Below are 20694 nucleotides of genomic sequence, written 5' to 3'. Positions count from 1 at the left end.
TTGTAACTGGACTATACTGGTTAAGAAAAAGGCGGGAAGAAAGGCAAATAAGCCAGATTTTTTTCTTTTTTACAGGTAAACAGAGAATACACTTGAGGGCAAAAACAGTAACTGGACAACAGTGCACAGTTTAAACCTCACTATGATTTCAATAAAAGGCAAGCAAACACTTAAAACACAGTGCAGGCTAGCACACTTGAGTGTGTAGCTAAAATTACCATAAATGCAGTTCAATTTAGGGTGAAAAGATGGCAGAACAAGTGCAGTAAGCAGTAATATAAGGAGGTAAAGCAATGATACTTAGATTGAATCAAAAAAGTCTCTCTTTTGTCCTCTCTGCTGCACTTGTAGGCTTTAGGATGCCAAAAGGGGATCCACAGAGCTTAAACAAGGCCAAAACCACGCAAACACAGTTTTTTAAGGCAGAAAGTTAAAAGGGATAGAAATGCTGCCCAAACGGCCAATAAGCTACAATTTCCAAGTTTGAAACCACTCCTCTTGTGACTAATAGGCTGCCCAGTGCTTACCACTCTCAGTGATAAGCGGAAAGGCTTCCCTCGATCACAGAAAGGTATGGGGCATTCAGAAACTATGAAAACATTCCTTAATACAGCAGAATCTGTAACTGGACTATACTGGTTGAGAAAAAGGTGGGAAGAAAGGCATATAAGCTATTTTTTTTGTTTTCTTTTTTACAATTAAACGGAGAATACACTTAGCGAGGGTAAATACAGTAGAAGGACAGCAGTGCACAGTTTAAAACTCACTACAATTGCAATAAAAGGCAAGCACTCACTTAAAACACAGTGCAGGTACGTACACGAGTGTCTAGCTAAAATTACAATAAATGCAGTTGAATGTAGGGTAAAAAAATGGCAGAACAAGTGCAGTAAGCAGTAATATAAGCAGGTAAAGCAGTGATGCTTACATTGAATCAAAAAAGTCTCTCTTTGACCTCTCTGCTGCACGTCTAGGCTTTAGGATGCCAAAAGGGGACCGCAGAGCTTAAACAAGTGCAAAAACTGTGCAAATATGGGCTTTTAAGGCAGAAAGTTAAAAGGGATAGAATTGCTGCCCAAACGGCCAATAAGCTACAATTTCTGAGTTTGAAACCACTCCTCTTGTGACTGATAGGCTACCCAGTGCTTATCACTCTCACTTATTGGCGGAAAGGCTTCCCGTGATCACAGAAAGATATGGGGCACTCAGAAACTACAAAAACAGTCATGAATACAGCAAAATCTGTAACTGGACTATACTGGTTAAGAAAAAGGTGGGAAACAAGCTAGATTTTTTTCTTTTTTCTTTTTTACAGGTAAATGGGGAATACACTTAACGAGGGCAAATACAGTAAAAGGACAACAGTGCACAGTTTAAAACTCACTACGATTACAATAAAAGGCAAGCAAACACTTAAAGCACAGTGCAGGCTAGCACACTTGAGTGTGTAGCTAAAATTACAATAAATGCAGTTGAATTTAGGGTGACAAAATGGCAGAACAAGTGCAGTAAGCAGTAATATAAGCAGGTAAAGCAGTGATACTTGGATTGAATCAAATAAGTTTCTCTTTGTCCTCTCTGCTGCTCTTGTTAGCTTTAGGATACCAAAGGGGATCCACAAAGCTTAAACAAGGGTAAAAGTTGAACAGGGAGGGGAAGATGGCAAGCTGATTCTTCCAATTGAACAGGGCAGTTTGGGATTACCTGATTTGAAAGGGTATTTCAGAGTAAACAGTTAAGGCTCCTATACATAGCACAAGCAGAAACCTATAATTCAAAGTAGAAAGGGAAGATAATGAAATGGGGGGTTTCAAGAAACAAGGAGAGACTGGGATTTTGAATGCAGATCCTTAAGGAGAATAACAATAACAATGCAGAATATTATATTTACAAGGCAGCAAAAAGTCTTCTAAGAACTAAGCTAACACAAGAATGGAGAAAGGAGATTCTGCTGATAAAGATGACTGCAATTAGGGATACAGACAATAGGCAAGAGGGGGCTGGAATTTATTGGAGAAAACTGGTAAATGAACCAAGGTATTGGGAGAAAATAATTAGAGAGGGAAAGGTAATAGAATAGGAAGAAGCCAAGAATTTATTTGGACTGCAGAACAGAGATTGCCTTTCCTATCAAGGATTGATATCAGAGTATAAGCAAAGAGAAAGAAATAAGGACATCCTAAGTGAAAGACCAGCACTTTTTGAGTTTTTAGTAGACTCTGGAACAGAAGCTACTGATAAAAAAGGAATAAATAGTACAGCATACAAAATATTGCATGATAACTATAAGAATCAATCAGAAAAGGGTAGAAAGGATTTGGAAGAGAGACTGGATGAATGATTCTCAAAGAAGCAATGGGGGGGGGGATATATGTATGTCTCCTAAATGTGCAACAAAGTCTAGAAGATTTAGGATCATTACTTGGATGTATTTACATAGGTATTTTTATACCCCAAGTAGACTCCATTTTTCCTCAGGTAGACAGCAAATTTTGGTGGTGTGATGGAGAAGAAATAGATAACTTGGAACATATTTTCTAGGAGTGTAATGAGTTGGCAGACTTTAAAGAATCACTGCAGACTGCTTTGTCAGAGATATTGGGTGAGCAAATTGGTGTAACTAAGGAAATTATTGTTTTGAGGTATCATACAGAATCAGAATTGCCTAGACATAGTAAGTCCTTGCTGAGTGTAATTATGGTGGCTGCCAAAAAAGCAATTGCTAGAAAATGGAAATTAAAGTCTAAACTAACTTTACTTGAAGTAGTGAATATAGTAACAGAGATAAAACAACCGGAATTGGGATATTTAGGAAAGGGTAGGAGCAAATTACGTAGCAAAAAATGGAAATTGTGGGAACCATACATGCAGAGGAGGAACAAGGTTTAAAAGAAGGCAGGATCTGAATGAACTATGTAATGGTTGACTGACAATGACTGGATAGATTGCAAGTGATGTATAATGTTTGCAACTACAATTATGTCAACATAGACTGTGATGCATAATGCTTGCAACTAAAATGATGTAAGTATGGTTTGTTTTCCTTTATATAACTGTACGATTGCCTACGTCATATGTGATAATTAAATAGAGATTTCTTGTTTATAAAACGCAATTTAATAATATTTAGTTGCTTATCTAATAGGCAATTTGTATATTATATTGCATCTCATATGCTCCTCTATTAATATATCAGGGCAAATAGTACATGACAGAAAAACAATGCGTAATACACGACATTAGCAATCACAAGGTAGGCACAATACTTTGCATGTTTCATTACTGCAAACTTGACTTGTGAAATATGATATCTTAAAATATATTTCTATCTGTATGATCTAGATGTTATTCTGACTTGAATCCTTTTTCTACTAGGGCTCCCCATGATCATATTCAGCAAGCTAAATATCATTTAAACTCCAAGTGCCCTCAATTTATAAGGAGCATCCCTTTTTCTAAAATGGGTAACCACTGAAATGTTGAGACTATGATTGCTGAGTCCTAGAATGTGGAGACTGAATGACTGAAAATATTGACTTATGTATACTACGTCCAAAGGAATATTATTGACTTATGTATACTACGTCCAAAGGAATATTCCCTTTTTTCCAAGGTACTGTGCTGTCAGAGTTGGTATATATAAATTTGGGGGTGTGGGGACCTGCCATTGTTATTGGATGGTGCATGGTTCCTGCTCCTTGAAAACACAAAAAACAAGTTGAAAGGAGAAGAGTAATGTTGATATTTGCTATTCTCCTATATTTTTGGTCTTTTTTGATATTTCAAGACTTAACAATCCAAGTCCAAACGTTTCAGTTAAGAGCCTCACGATTGATATATTATGCTTTTCCGTCACACTTTTTTTTGCCCATCTCATTTAAGATATTCATTATTATATAAATTTATAATCATATTCATTATATTATTATAATATAATATTTATTCATCTACCTCATTCAAGATGACAATATTTATCATACTTTGCTGGAACATGTTCTACAAGAACATGTATCTGAGGCAAAGTCTTCTTGCCTTATGATAATGTGAAACCACAGAGTAGATTGATATACACTCGAAATGCTCTATGCTAGGAAAAGGACATATTTTCTTGTAAACATGCTTATTGTTTCTTTCTAAATTTAAAAAAAAATCCAGCTTTGCTGTTAGTATAATGTGCTTAAAATTAAATATGACTGCCAAGTATGCAACAAAGTCCAAAAGTTTTTGGATGTTTGCTTGGAAGTGTTTTTATATGTATTTTATACTATCTGCAGACTTCAGAGAATTTTTTCTCAGGTAGATAGCAAATGCTAGAGGTATGATGGGAAAGAGAGATAACAGGGACCATGTTTTTTGGGAGCATAATGAGTTAACAGATTCTAAAAATTTCCTACAGAGTACATCAGAAATGTTAGGGGAGTCAGTGTTGTAATTAAAGAAACAATTATTTTTCTTTTTTTCCTTTTTATAAATATCTTTATTAAATCACAGCTAAAAGAGTGACACAGACATACTGTAATATAATCGAAAGCATGCCATTGTAACATTCTTTCATGCAGGATACACCTTTCCTTTTTAATAATTAATCTTCATTTTGACATTTCATAAATTGTTCAGTTCCTTCCTTTCCTTTAACCTCATTCCTTCTGAACATTATTCTACATGTATTGTTCCCAGCAGATTCCATTTGCTTCTACGTAATTTTGTCTTTCCTTTTTCTAAGGATCCCACCTCCATTTCTTTTATCTCCTTTGCAATACTGAGTACTTCAATTAAAGCTTTTTTAGATTTTGATTTCCATTTTGTAGTGATTGCTTTTACTATGTCTATGCAATTCAATGTCTATGTCCTGGGTCAAAAGATTAATTTCCTTAGTAAAACCAATTTGTTTCCCCAACATTTAAAGACTTAAACCTTGCCTGTGATATAAATAGGACCTGCTGGAGAGATAGGTATGTATCTCAGAGACTACCCCGTCTATGGATCAGGCTCCCCATCCATGTGAAGCAGAGCTCCTCCCTAACCAAATTCAACTGCAGCTTGGACAATTGGATGGGAAACCAGAAATTCATCCCTGGTTTGGCATCTATGTCTCTAATGGACACGTAATCTGTAAATCGTTCATCTCCCAGGCCCATGCTCACACTTACCATGGGTAGTAGAACTTGTCAGAGATTTGAGATGCATGGCTAGGCTTACAAAGGCCCTTGTAATCGTTAGCCTAGTAAACACCTATGAATCTATAAACACTCTATAAGGATTTTTTTTTAATCTTTCAACTCATAACATTCCCAAAACAGATGCTTCCAATTACCTCTTTCTTTCCCATCACACCTTCAGCATTTTTTTTTTCTACTTGCAGAAAAGTCTGCTTGGGTAAAAAGTGTCTATGTAAACATGTTTTATATGCTACTTTATTGTTTCTGTGGTAGTGGCATTGCATGCACACCTTTTCTTTGATTACTAATTTAAATCCATGCAAATACTTCCAGCCAAAAATCTTAAACCTTCTGGGCTTTTAGACATACTTGGGAGTCATACAGATGCCTTCCATTGTTCCTTGGTAAATTCCCTTTCTAGTCTATCTTCCCAATATTTTCTAACTTCTGATTAATCCGTATAGTTTTATGAAATGTTTTGTGTGTCCTACTAATCATCCTTTTTAACAGCTGCTTCTGTTCTAGCATCAACTAAAAACTATACCATAGTTGGTCTTTTACTTAGCACTCCCCTATTTCTTACTCTTTGCCTATATTCTCTTATCAGTCCCTAGTATGGAAGGCAATCTCTAATCTGCAGTTAATACTTCTGCTTGGCTTCATCCCACTCTGTTAACTTTCCTTCTCTAGATATGTGATCCCAATACCTTGGTTTCTTTCTTAATTTTCACCATAAAAATTCAGCTCCCACTTGCCTGTTATCATTACCCCTACTTCCAGTCATCCCTATGTAAAATCTCCTTTCTCCATTCCTATGTTGGTTTAGTTCATAGAATACTTACTGATACATTATGAATATAATATTTTGTATAGTTGTTATTATTATTTTTAAGAATCTGCATGTAAATCCTAGTCTCTTCTTATTTCTCAACCCACTCCCATTTCATCATCATCCCTTTCCACTTTGATTTATAAACTTCAGCCTGTGTTATTTATGTCAGCCTCAATTGTGTAGCTCTAAAGTGTCCATTCAAATTAATCAATCCTACACCATCTTGTTCTATGTGGAGAATCAACTTGTGCAATTTAACTATAGTCTTCTTCCTGTCAAGGAAATAATTCTTTTGAACTGGGATCTGAATTGCCTAGTTGTAGGCCTTACTACGTTTAATGCTATTGACTGCCAAAAAAAGCAATTACTAGAAAGTAGCAATCAACAACTAAACCAGCAGTAGCTGAAGCACTTAATATTATAAAGGAGATAGAAATGGGGGTGGGATCTTTAGAAAAGGGAAAGTAAATTGCATAGAAATAAATGGAATTTGTGGGAACAATACATGCAGAATAATTTTCAGGAAGAGGAGTGAGGTTTAAGGGAGGGCATAAATTGAGCAATTTATGTAATTTTGGACTGAAAGATAATTGTTAAAAAGGCGTACGTATACTAAATAAAAATAATGAAAATGTCATTATCGTTTATTTTCTTTTATATTAATTTGTGTTTCTATATCATTATATAAACTGATTTAATAAAGATGTTTAAAAATGAAATGTACTCCTTATAAAATCCCACATATTGACAAATATTAAAATAGCAAGTTACTTAGTACTGAACCCAGAATCGTCTAAAATATACATAGACTGCTAAGCAGAATGTCTTTTATATCTGAGTGTTTGGTCACGCCAATCAACAGTCCTGTATTAAATATAAATTCATAGAAATGCCAGGTATATGTACTTAGGGTCCAAGAAGTGTCAATGTCAGAATACTAAGGTTCAAATTATTTTATATATTACACAGACACACACACACACACACACACACACACACACACACACACACACACACTGCTCCTACTCCATCTATCACATGCTATGTGTTAGTCTCCGTACCTCTCAAATGTAACTCATAAGGAACATTCCTCATTTTAAATCTTAAAAATGTTATTTATATTCCATGCTGTTCCACATTTACAAGGTCCTTCACACATTCACTGTTAAGAATGTTTTTAACAGATAACCATGGTGAATAATGTTTCATCAAAACAACTTTTTATAAATACAAAATGTAACCATGCTGTGAGCTTTCCAGAGTTGAAGTCACTAACAGGTGTTCCACATTTTGCTCATTTGTTTGACATTATGAGAGATAGAGTTCCACTTTCTGAAGCTGGAAAGCTGAGACTTAGGTTAGGTTCCCCTCTTATACGTATACAACATTTAAGTTGTGATGTCTCCTTTGCATGTGCTCAGGCCTCTGTACTTTCTCAAATCAGATTCTTTTTGCTGCAAAATCATTTCAGGTTCAGGCTTCAGTTCAGTGGGATACCACAACACTCCCAAACACACACACATATGTGTGCATGTGTACACATACATGCACACACTCACAGGGATGCTGTGTGCAACTTTGAATTTATAACATTCAAGGAAAAAGGGAATGTGTGTTTTGTAGCTAGCTGCCTGTACTTCTGAACCATGTGCACAAACATTTTGCTTTCTGATTTCTCATGAAAGCTACTGAATGGTGTAAATATAGATGCAGTCGTTGGGCAAACCATACTCACTAAAATACACTATTTATTTCATGATGATGCACACTGAATTAAAACAACTTTTCTCATAATTCATGAATAGAGACAACTCCACAGTGAACTAAAAGTATAGGGTAAGAAGGCAAATGTATGTACATGCATTGGGTAGTGCACAAACCTTTTAGTTTTATATACTGCAACAAAAATGCAACACAGAAATGCATCATGGACTTTACCTTAAGGAGGGTATAAGTTTTATCGGAATGCTTCAACCCCAGTAGTGTCTGATACTATAGTGAGGAGAGTTTTATATAGGACTGAAAAGCAAATAGTTTTGTAGAACAATAAATGTTTTATAACATACTGATGTTAGGTTAAGTTTGTAATGTTTTCATATACCCTAAGTGGGGCATTTCTTTTTATGAAAAAATGTAATTTTTTAGTACTAACCCTGCTCAATCTATGCAAAGGACCGGGTTTCATTTTGTTGCAAAATAAAAACACACTTTCATAGAATTTGGGTTGTTTCTGTTATTTCATATCATATTAAGATGTTTTGGATACAAAATGATTGTTTTATTCGACTATTAGAGAAGCTAGGAAAATCTCAGGACATTTGCCTTTTGTTCGAGCCCCGTCCACCAAATGAACACAACTGCCCAAACAGAGACTGTCCTTCACATACCTCTCAACCTATTAATGCAAGAAATATGAACAAAACCTGACATAATGGGGGTATAGAAGGCCAAAAATAGGTACACACTTTAAATATTGCTCTTATAAACTTAGAAAGTTGCTAGAATAACAGGTTTTAACAGCTGCACCTGTCCCACACTTCCCCAACTGCACACCATCACACAACAAACCTTTACCTCCATTGAAACCTGGTTCAGTAGCTCTCAACTCTTACTTAACCCTAAAAAAAAGCAAACTCCTTCACTTCATGCCAAAAAGATCACTCCCTTGACACAAATCTGTTCAAAATACATTCAGCAGATAAAACTGTTATTGAAATATTCCATCACACTAAACTGCTAGGAGTCATCATTGACAATCAACTTAAATTTGATCTCCACATCCAACATAGCATTAAGAAAACCCACCAAAAACTAGGCATCCTCTATAGGCACAAACACTGCCTGACCACATCGACCAAAGATAGTCTTGCCAAAACCTTCCTCCTCTGCTTAGGTTCATAGGTAGGTACTAGGCTATTGGCCCTGGGGCCTATACAAGCCCAGCCAAAAAGGTACCCTGGCTTTTGCCACCCAAGAAAATTATTTTCCTGTGCCACTGTTGAGCAGAGCCACAGAGGTGATCCCCGGGGTGAATTTCCTATTTCCCATCCAGTCATCAAGATTTTTCTTGAAGAGTGCTAATGAGGAGCTTTGTTTGATATAGATAGGTAGTTTATTCCAGAGTATGGGAAGTCTCTGGGACAGGAATCTATCCCTCTGGCATGTTCTGTTTATTCTGGTGACAAGGTTTAGGTCCCTAGAGCGTGTAGCTCGGAGAGATTGGGATTTCTTTAAGTGGAGCATGTCCAACAGCTTTGGGTTTGACAGCTTTGTATGTTAGGCAGGGATCACCTCTGAGTAAGCGATATGCGACAGAGTAAAGCTGGAGTTTTTTAAGATGGTCTGTGTAGGGCATCTGTTTGAGGCCGGTAATCCTCTTTGTGATGTATTTCTGTGGCCTTTCCAGTTGTTGTAGATGTCTTGTGAGGTACATACCAAAAGGGGCGTTGTACTCTATAATGGGTCTAATGAGTGATGAGTAGAGGGGAACAATGACCTCTTTTTTCTGGATGAGAAACCTTTTGTGATGAGGTGTGCCACGTAGAAGGATTTCCTGACTACTGTGGCGATGTGATTATCAAAGGAGAGACTACTCTCCACCTGTGTCCCAAGGTCTCTTATCACACTTTCGGTGTAAAGTATACTACCGCCTATGTTGTAGTTCATGGATACAGAGTTTTTACCAAAGGGGATGACAATACACTTTTTGGCATTGAGCTTGAGGCCATGGCTTTGACACCAGGCATATGTCTCAGTGAGGCCCTTTTCTAGGATGTCCACATCGTTAGGAGTTTCGATTATGGCTCCTAGTTTGCAGTCATCTGCGAACGTTGTTAGCCAAAGACCTTCTGTGTTAGCCTGTACTTCAGAGAAGTAGATACCTAACAGGAGAGGACCCAGGACTGAACCCTGTGGTACTCCACTTGCCACTGGTCTGAAGTCGGATTTGGTGTCTGCTACTTTCACAGTGTGGGTTCTGTCAGTGAGCCATTTGGCAATCCATCTTGTGACATAGGGATTTATACCTAGTTTAGTGAGTTTATCTATAATTCCAGAGTGGGGGATGGTGTCGAAAGGCTTGGCAAGATCTAGATAGGCTGTGTGAACCACCTTACCCTTGTCTACGGCTTTGGTGACTGCTTCAAAGAAGTCTATCAGGTTTAGGAGGCATGATCTGCCTTTTACAAACCCGAACTGGGTGGGATCCAGAGTTTGGAGATTACCAATGTCTTTGTTTATAAGTTCCATGATGATACGTTCCATGGCCTTGCAGACCAGGCTCGTCAGGCTAATGGGGCGATAGTTCCCGGGGTCAGTGGTGGCTCCCCCCTTGTGGAGTGGGATAACTGTTGCTGTGTACCATTCAGCAGGCACAAAGCCTGAGGTGAGGCTGTGATTGAACATGGTACTTAGGTGAGGTGCCAGTTCTGTAGTTCGTGTATAACGCAGCCTGGGATGTTGTCAGGTCCCATGGATGCTGTGTTCTTGGCTTTGGAGAGTGTGGTTTTTACCTGCGCAGCCGTGATTACAGGAACTTTGCATTCTTCCGGTATAGAGATGGGCTCTTTAGGGGGTGAGAGGGGGGTAAATTTAGCACTGAACCTATCTGCCAGGATGTTGGCAATATCAGTTGGGTCTGTATATTTAGTGCCATTGTGCTGTAACTCAGTGCAGATCTGAGTGTTGCCTTTGAGATTCTTGACATAGCTATAGAATGCTTTGTGGTTGTCTTTAGAATCAGTGGCGATTTTGTTTTTGTAACTAGCTTTGGAGGATTTTATCAGGGATCGCAGATTCTTACTGAGGCTGACCGGGGAGCTCCTCCACTCGTGGGATTTTACTCTCTCTTGCAAGAGTTTCTTCCTTCTGTTGTACAGTTTGTTTATGGCAGGGGACCACCAGATTGGCTTCCTTTTTTTGGAGGATAGCGTCTTGGTTCTGTTTGAGATAGCACGATCCATGCACTCATGTAAGTGCTTATAAAGTGCAATTGTGTAGGATTCAGTAGTCGGAACTGTATTGTCCATCTGCATGGGTGTCATGAAGTTCACCACTTCTGTCTTAAGAAGCATGAAGTTGGCTTTGGAGAAATTTTTTACCATGGTTTCCTTAATGGGGGATGGAGGCAGGATGTGGATATCTAGGGTAATTAGCTTATGGTTGGATCAGACCAATGAGGCATTGACTTCAGATGTGGAACACCGGTCACTCATATTGGTAATGACTAGATCTAGGATATTGTTGCCCCTGGTGGGGTGTGGATAAGTTGATCCAGGGCAATGGAGTTTATGAATCCCAGAAAGCATTGAGTGAAGGAGTTGGCACATGAGTAGTTTTCCCAGTTAATGGTGGGGTAGTTGAAATCGCCCATTATTAGGGTGTTCGATTGAACCCTAATATTTTCCAGTACATCAAGAAAAGAGGAGTGGGAATCCTGGGCCATGGTGGGTGATCTGTAGCAGGCTACAATTTGGATTGCAGTTTTGCCCAGAGTTAGTTGCACTTGGATAACCTCGGCTGCATTATGCTGAGCAACTAGCCTGGAGGTGTGGATATCCTTAATGAATATGGACACACCTCCGCCTTTGGTGTTCCTGTCCAGGTTACGTGGCCAAAAAGTGTGGTATGAGTTATAGCCTGGTAGTGCAGGGGTGCTCTCTGGAGCCTTGAACCAGGTCTCAGTCACTGCACAGATATCGATGTTCTCCATTTTAAGGAGTGCCTCGAGTGAGTGCATTTTGAGATTTAGACTTCTAGCATTAAGTAGCATCACCCTCAGTTTTTGCTTGCCTGTTCCTGTTACAGTGGTGAATTTGTCATTTGAACCTTGCCTAAGAAAGGCACTGTAGAAAAGAAGCAAGAACCTTAGCCAGTATCTGGAATCCCAGGGGTGACAGGTGCAAGCTATCTCTGGCAAAGCATCGTGGTCTGTCGACCATGTCATCCCAGGCAGACAGATACTGGATCCCTTTAGAATGGCACCAGAAGCTTAGCCAATTGTTGAAGTCAATCATTTTGTCCTTGTACTGCGGCATCATTCCGGGTGATGGCAGAATGATACTCAGGGCTAGGGTCATACCTGCCTGGGCTACAAGATCTGAGAGCTCTTCCATGTCTCTTTTCATGTAGTCCAGGGAGGTATGTCTCAGGTTGTTCACACCAACATGGACAATGACAGAGTCATATTTGTACTTGTTGTGGAGTGACCTGAGTGTGTGTGTTATGTGGCCGATCCTGGCACCCGACAGGCAGCTGACAGAAACCTTCTCCTTGTTTAGCCTGGTAAGTGGGACATCAGTGTGCCTGACTATAGATTTGCCTATGACTAGTGTGTTGGGTACGTTGTTTTGCCTTATTGGCTGTGGTTGAGTGGCACACTGAGTCTGCGGGCTATGTGTCATTTGGGTTGTGTTGGGGGTTGGAGGTTGCTTGCATTTCTGCTTTGGAGGTCTCTGTTGCTTGAGCAGATTATTATTGAGAGTATCCGCGAATGTTTTTGTGTTTCTATGTGTGGATTTTGGTGGTGTAGATTTAGTGAGACTATGTGAGTGTGGTGTGGTGCAAATGTTTACCTTCTCCTCTTGACTGTCAAGTTCAGTCTTGATTGGAGAGAGCTTTACCTCCAGTTTAGCTAGATAAGTGCATCTCTCACAGGTTGTAGTGTTGGGTGGTAGGAGGAGAGGATAGTCTGTGTACATGAGGCAATTTCTACATTGCCCCAAGATGCCCAGATTCAGCAGATAGACAGGAGAGAACACTGGGAGCTGACCCTTGGACATTCCTGAATAAAAAACTATTTCCTCTAGATAAGTGTGGAAAGTGAGTACAAGAGCTGTTTTTCTCTAAGCAAGTGAGGAAAGTAAGTACCAAAACTGTTTTCCTCTAGGTAATGAGGAAGGTTGAGTGCTGTAGTAATTAGTAGGTTATTTAGTGCTTACAAGTTCTGAACAAGTGTTGATCACGAATAAGCAAATTCAAGTGCTAAAAGTAAGAAAATCTGTGTCTGGACTAAACTAGTTACAGGAAAGGGGGGGGGAACAAGTGCAAATGTGGGCTTTTAAATCAGGAAGTTGAGAGAGATGGAAAAACTGCCCAAACGGCCAATAACAACAATTTCTGGGCCAGAACCACTCCTTATGTGGTAGATAGGTTACCTAGTGCTTACCACTCCCACTGATAAGAAGGCTTCACTCCAACACAGAAAGCTTGGGGGGGCTCAGAAGCTTACATACAGTCCTGGATATAGCAAATCTGAATCTGGACTACACTAGTTACAGGAAAGGTATTTTTTTTTGTTTATATATATATATATATATATATATATATATATATATATATATATATACATACATACAGAAAAGTAGCTAAAACAGCAGTCAAAACAATTCAAATGCAGTGCAAGCTAGCACACTTGAGTATGTAGCAATAGGTTCATAGGTTGGTACTGGGCTATCTGCCCGAAGGCATATATTAGCCCAGGCACATTGTGTGGTATTCACCGCCCCTTAAGTAGTTCCCTAGACCCTTGTACTAGCAGCTAGTACCCTTGGCCCCTATCTAGTAATGCTGTTGGTGTGATCCCCGGTGTGAACTTTCTTTTACCCATCCACTCATCTAGGTTCCTCTTGAAGAGTGATAGTGAGGAGCTCTGTCTTATGTAGATCGGGACCCTGTTCCATAGTAAGGGAAGTCTCTGCGAAGGGAATCTATCCCTCCAGCATGGTATATTCATTGTTGTGTTGAGGTTTATATCCCTAGAGTGTGTAGCTCGAATAGATTTGGTTTTGCTAAGATGGAGCATGTTCAACAATTCTGAGTTGGACATGGCTCTGTACATTAGACAGAGATCGCCTCTGAGAAAGCGGTATGCAACAGAGAACAGTCTTAGCTTTTTCAATCGTGCTGCATAGGGCAACTGCTTAAGGCCAGTAATTCTCTTGGCTAGGTACCTCTGTGGTCTCTCCCAGCTGCTGGAGATGTCTAGCTAGGTACATTCCAATTGGTGCATTGTACTCAATAATGGGTCTGATGAGGGAAGAGTAGAGGGGCACCATTACATCCTTAGATCTTGATGTGAACCCTTTCATGATCAGATGGGTCACATAGAAGGACTTTCTAACCACTTTGGCAACATGGCTATCAAAGGAAAGCTGACTATCTACTTGGGTCCATAGATCCCTTATTTCTTCTTCAGATTTCAGGGGATTACCTCCTATGTTGTAGTTTGCAGGTACTCTGTTTTTTCCAAAGGAGATTACAACGCAATGTTAGACCAAACAGTTTAAAAAATGCAATTAAATTAAAAGTGACTAAAAACAATGCAGAAGGAGTCTATTAGGTAGAATGAGGTAAAGAGATGGGACTGGGGGGAGTGCTCCCTACTATATGGTGCCACAATTCTCACTAACCTACAGTCCTCTATCATATTCAAATTAGAATGTTGCTACAACAAAGTAGCCAAGTTTGCCACTAACTCAAAGACCAACACACATCATTGTAGACCACTACATATGCTACAATGGCTTGAACTCCCTAATCAACTTCATTATGTCCAGCTCTTAACTTTAGACAACAGCATTTATAAACCTTTAACATGCCCAGCCCTGAGTCACGTAGTTAAATCTTACACCCAAAGTAGAACCCTAAGGTCTGAAGACAAAAAAATCCTTGCTATCTTCAAATCCGCTAAAGTACCAGGACAAAGCTTATATTCTTACTCAGTGGCTAAGGTTTGGAACTCACTCCCCCTTTCCACAAGAAACATTACTAATCTGGAAGCCTTCAAAAAATTCTCTCTAAAAGAAAATCTTAATAATACATGGCTGTGCACATGCACAACTCTGGTTTAACTTGACCTCAGTATTTCCTCCCTGTCAGATCTGCTCCAGGCTAACTTTTTCTCTACATTTCTACCCCCTAAGACATCTCCCATAACCCCTTTTTCATACAACAGACCTGTTCAGCTATTCTCATTCCTATGCTCTTCCCTCATCTCCCCACAATGCTTTTCTCTCTCATTATAATGCAGTGGCTGTAGGGTTACCACCTGTCCCACTTTGCGAGGGACAGTCCCTCTGTGGCCTTAGGTCAACTGGCGCCCTAGGCAAAAGGGCTCCACGGCACCCCCCCACCACACCAACTGGTGCCCCCATCCTGGTCTACCTACCCCAAATAAATACTGGAAAAGTGCCCCTACTAGAGCGGCGGCCGCCTAGTTGGCCTATGCCTAAGGCCGGCTACTTTGGGCAGTTGTGTCCTGCAAAAAAATTGAAAAAATGGCAAATGTTCTGAGATTTTAGGACAAAATTATTTTCTATATTTTATGTAATAGTTGCATAAAACAGTTATTCTGCATCTGAAACACCTAAATGTTGTACGAAACAGAATAAGCAACTAAAATGCTAGAAGAAAAAGCTTTTATTTAGGCAGAAAAACTGATGTTTTGTCCTTTGTACTGGCCACGGGTATGTTTCGCCCTGCATAATCTGACGTGTGTACCAAAAATGTCCTACTTTGGGCATTTGAAAAGGTGGCAATCCTAAGGCTGCTCAACATCATATCACTGTGTCTAATTACTAAAAAGAACCGAAGTATAACATATGATAATGACACCCTGTGAACGAATGTAACCTATTTTTTCTACGATGTTTATGTAGAAAAGAATGTAATGTCTGTATATCCATGATTGTTTTAATGTGAATCTTAATGCTTGGGTGTTTTGTTTCTCCATATGAGCTTAAAACAACTACCCACTGTATAAACCTAAAATGTATGTACATAATTGTTTGTTAATTGGAGCTTTTCCCCCAGAGCCTCTGCTGAAAACGGGTTCTTTTGACCTAGACGGACTTTCCCAGTAAATAAATGGTAAATAAAATAAAAATAAATAAAAAACATTTGTATTAACATGCATTTTCTGAAGGATATAAACTTTGAAACTCAGATGCAGGTCATTATTTAGTTACTTTGATCATCCCAGTAATTTGTCAAAATACACAATTTTTTATGAGAAGCAGACCAAAAATATCAGGCAAAAATATGGACATGCTGCAAAACATCTATACAGTTGAGAGGTATGGCTTCATAAAAAGGGACAGGTGGTAATCGTGTAAGTGCATTGTGTCGAGATAAATTGCATTTTTCATATACTTTTCAATGCACATTTCGGTCTATTTGCGAACGCGAGGGAGTCAAAGCTATCCCGCGCACGCGCACGCGCACGCGCGCACACACATGCACACACGCACACACACACACACACACACACACACACACACACACACACCCCTGTCATCTGTCTCTGATTTCACCTTGTATTTTCCTTTCTCAGTGGTGAGAATAAGTTGGCTTCAGCTGACCGTATAAAAATGATAAAATCTTTTGAGTGCTCATCATCATTTATAAAGGAGGAAGTTTTCAGAACCTAGAAAATACGAAAGGTATGATATTTTTTTGTTTCTTTTTTCACTCACACAGTTGCCTAGAGAGCACACGCTCACATATCTTATAGAGAACGAAGAACAGTGTGGCCCGACTATAAATTAGTCCCCATTTGTAAACATCTTGCTTCCCGAGCTTTCATGACAAGTACAAAGGTTGAAATATCGGGTCAAGCTACAATAACTTGAATTTTATACTTATTTACTACATCATAGGGAGCATTGGATTGAAACAATCACGTTGTTTTTTCCATAAATCAGTTTATAACAAAAGTACAGGTTAAACGTAGGTACGGGTACCTTGGAATGTACAATCCTTTCAGCTTTATATTTGGTATCAAGACTACAGCATTCCTTGTATTGCACAGATTATGCTAGCCAATGTATAGCAGTATAATCAGGAAAAACAGTCAGCCAATGCTTTGATGGAAAACTTGAGATCCATCTTTTCTCAAATACTACAGTGAAGGCGGTTTCCTAAAGAACACGATGAAATACAGGGTGCGACTGGATTGTGTGTGGCATACTGGTGTGGAGTGCGTCAGTGGGCGATGTGTTTTAGTTGCGAAGCATGCACACCTGTAAGTCTGTGTGCCAGATCATAAACGTTAAAAGTAATTTCACACTCCATAAGGTGACTGCAGTTACACTTGCAGTGAGTAAGGCAGCTTGATAATGACCACCAGATCGAAAACTTTGTATTTTTCACTCCGTAAGGTGACAGTTGCTATACTTGCAGTGCGTAAGGTAGCTGGATAATAACTGCTACACTAGAGCACTCCAAATCTAGGCGTCTGCGTTGGAAACTAGACGCACAGTCTTTAAGTGTCAGAACCGAGGGTGGTGTCTCCCTCTGATCACATGTTCTGATTGTCAAGGTGGATGAGGGTGTTATCATCAATGGAAAATCAGTCTGTGATTGGAGGAATCTGACAACAGATGCAACACCTGCCTTTAAGTATAGCTCTCGTTTGTCCTTATTTGACACATTTTTCCATTTATTTTGTCAATATCTCCTTAAGATGGTACATCTGTTTTAAGACAGTTCAGAGTCTTAGAAGGTTCGCCTGCTGCAATCCCAGACAGAAAGAGGCAGCCACTTAGTGGAGGAGTAGTGACCAAGTCACAGGGGGACTGCTAGCTGCAATAAATTGGAGGGAGGGAGTCACATGAGAGTCAAAGGACACCTGTCACGCAGACGGTGCTGCAGACCTGAATAACAAAGTTAACGGAAAATACAGGTGGTTCCTCAATCATAGAACTGTTTTCAGTTGTGAAGGGAGACCTTTTCCTGGAGAAAACAGTTGTTCTGAAGTTCCAGAGGAGGGAAAAGTGTTCTCATCCAAACCATTACTATAACCTGGGGGACACCAGCAGGCACCCACACACAGGCGATGGATTGCGAGTCGTTGTTTAACTGTGGCAATGAGCATGGTTCCAATGCGACAATACCTGAGGACGAATGGACAAAGGTGAGCGCCACCTGCTAGGGACACATTAACCGAGGCACTATTTAACTTGCATCATTTGTTTAAGAACCAAAATTATGTTTTGTTGTTGCGGTTTTAACACACAAAGTCTGTTTGTATCAGAGCTCTCAAGCTCTTAGCACGACAAGGCCCTCATTAATAAGAGACAAGGCCCTCATTAGGTACTTATTTCTAGAATAACAGTTTTTTTTTGCATTCGCATGCATTTCCGAAGGATCTGTAACTCAAATAAAAGCCGAAAGACACAAACAAATCATTTAACGTATACATTGCGATCCTCAACAGTTGCCACACATTTTACGAGGAACAGACCAACCAACATATGAGAAATAAGAGCCAAAATCAGGGGCATTCTCATGGTCAGTTAAGAATTAAGGTCTGTGTGTTCGTCTAGCTAGCTATACTCTTCTATAGATTATTTTCATATTATTTTTGTATGCACTCACTCATGCACATACTATGTCTATCTATCTATCTATCTGTTACGTGTTTGTATCGCACTAGTTATGAAAGGTGTCAACCCATTGGGACGTTTTGTCTTTGGTTATATCTTCGTGTATGTAGCTGCAATTTTGTAGACATTATTAGAGACACCTTGGCTTTTTCGGTCATATTATGTCCACAACTGTCTAAATTAATGCTAGCAGTAAGAGTTACATAGAGTGAAAAAAATATGGTATAATGTAATCGTTTTAGAGATAAAGTGATGCAAATATAATTATTAAGTGCTGGGAGGGCTGGGGTTGGGTCAGGTGTCAATGTACTAACTGCCAGATGAACTGGGGGCAACAGCAACAGAAAATTAGTATAAAATTGAATTAGTTGGCTAGAGCACTGCACGCATTCTAGTCTTTTAAGATTCTTCCTTTGCTGGAGTGACCTAAATACCTATTTTAAACTGGATCTTAGTTATTCGTTTCCGATTGTCCTAGTAATCCAGTTCACGGTCACGGCGAATGAACACTATTTCGGCGCTCCAGTCGGCATAGGAAAACAAAATTAACCCTGGATGGAGCGCTGGCGATGCTGCCCATCACAGGGTAGGACACACACACCTACTTGAAATTGGAGGAATCAGATTATTTTGATCTAGTTTACGATGTTCGGTAAAACAATAAATCATACTGAAAAAAGCAACACAAATTACAGAATTATATAAACTAAAAAGCATCGTTATCTTTCCCTCCTGTGGCGCTCTAGTAACGAGAGGGGACAGTTGATTTCCTATTCTCCCTGTATACTGTAAAATAACTTTTTTTCATATCTTAGTCGAAGAATGTCTGGTGGTCATATCTTGTGAAAACAAGATGTAAAGTACAACAGCACGTGCATACTTTTACTATTAGACAACTATCGGGGGTCAATTATCAAATCCCTGAACTTCGGGATGCCCTACTGCCCACTACCTTAGCTTCTCAAAAGATGGACTCGCTTCGCTTTAGTCCACAGTTAGCCACCCCTTAAACAGAGCATCTGAGACTGTTCTTCTTTCCTGATTAGCGTCTGTACCATTTTAAATTAGCAATCATTGTCAGCTCTTAAATGGTCATAATACTCAATAGCCTTGGACTATCTATGAAACTATGAATTTTCAACAGACCCTTTTATATGGTCCATATCATAATTATTTATTTTACTGTCTATTTACTTTAAGTTCTAGAGTGCTATTTAATACTTTTGTTATGTAATAGGATGTCACCATTCTTGTGCCTTTATTTTTTTAAGTTATTCCTTTCAAGTGTTGCGGAACTGCTGCAAGACTATCATTAATTGACTGTTAACTTGGAATGCCAGCTGAGATTCATAATAGCACTACAGAGCATGACTAACATTCATAGGGTCATAGGTGTATACTAGGCTAACAACCATTATGGCCTTTATAAACCTAGCCATGCAACCCAAATGTATCCCATGAGTTATTGTGCCTTGGAGGTTATTAGTTAGGCCACGACTTAATGGCTGTCACTGTCCTTCAGACATATAGGTGTCAGACCAGGAGTGAATTTTTGATTTCCTATCCACTGGTCCGAGATTGCACCTCGCTTAAATAGGGTAAGGAAAGGGCTCTGCTTCACATGGATGAGAAGCCTATTCCAGAGAAAGGGGATTCTCTGACATACATGACTATCCCTCCAACATGCCATGTTTAAGTTGTAAGCAACGTTTAAATCCTTAAATCGAGTAGCTCTGGTGCTGTTTATTTTGCGGAATGCAAAAAGTCCGTCAGAGCGTGATCCAAGGATGCCTTGTATGCCAGAAATAAATCACCTCTCAGCTGTCTGTAGGAAACATTATGGCTGTCTTTTGGGCAAAACACTGCTGAATGCACGGCAGATGAGATCCAGTGGCCATTCTCAAAGAGGAAATTCCCACTGAATAAAAATCTTATCACTGATTTTGAGCATGTAATCTTATGTGTAATATTCAATACTGGAAGTAGCTTTCTGTAGGAAGGTCACTGTTTACAAGACGTTTACAGTTATAGTGCTTGGATATGTTGCAGGTACTGGTGAAAATCCTGGATGCATTTAAGGGATGCCTCTTAGTAATTATACTTTTCAGTAGAAATGCATATGCTGAGATCAGCTTTTGAACTACTTAAACAGTTTGTGCCATAAGAGCATCAGTCCTATTAAAACACCAATTCACACCAGAGTAATGCTGTATAAAGTGGGGAGATAATTCTTCAGAGATTCGGGTGATGGCCACTACATCAAGTAACATGGACAGGGAAACAGAAATGTAAGCTTACTTATGGAGCATTTGTTTGTTAT

The 20694-nt window shown here is 39.3% G+C and overlaps 1 protein-coding gene across 4 annotated transcripts in view; it reads left to right on the top strand.

Moving 5' to 3' along the window:
- Positions 1-20694, top strand: part of TMEM116 (transmembrane protein 116) — a 436275-nt gene that overhangs the window by 95350 nt on the left and 320231 nt on the right. The window contains exon 1 of one of the 4 annotated variants that reach the window (XM_044068382.1): positions 16268-16430. The exons of 1 other annotated variant lie outside the window; for it this stretch is intronic. Coding sequence is in view for 2 of the 3 variants with exons in the window: in XM_044068384.1 (XP_043924319.1) it covers positions 17825-17902 (78 nt within the window). In the remaining variant the exon portion in view is untranslated. Of the gene's footprint in view, positions 1-16267; positions 16431-17375; positions 17903-20694 lie in introns of those variants that run through there. 2 more of the 4 variants (XM_044068384.1, XM_044068381.1) reach the window with 2 other exon arrangements.

The sequence above is a fragment of the Protopterus annectens genome, chromosome 4.part0 (assembly GCF_019279795.1).
Source record: "Protopterus annectens isolate FY-2018-M chromosome 4.part0, PAN1.0, whole genome shotgun sequence".
NCBI classification, from domain to species: domain Eukaryota; kingdom Metazoa; phylum Chordata; order Ceratodontiformes; family Protopteridae; genus Protopterus; species Protopterus annectens.
This window is presented reverse-complemented; position numbering and strand designations above follow the sequence as displayed.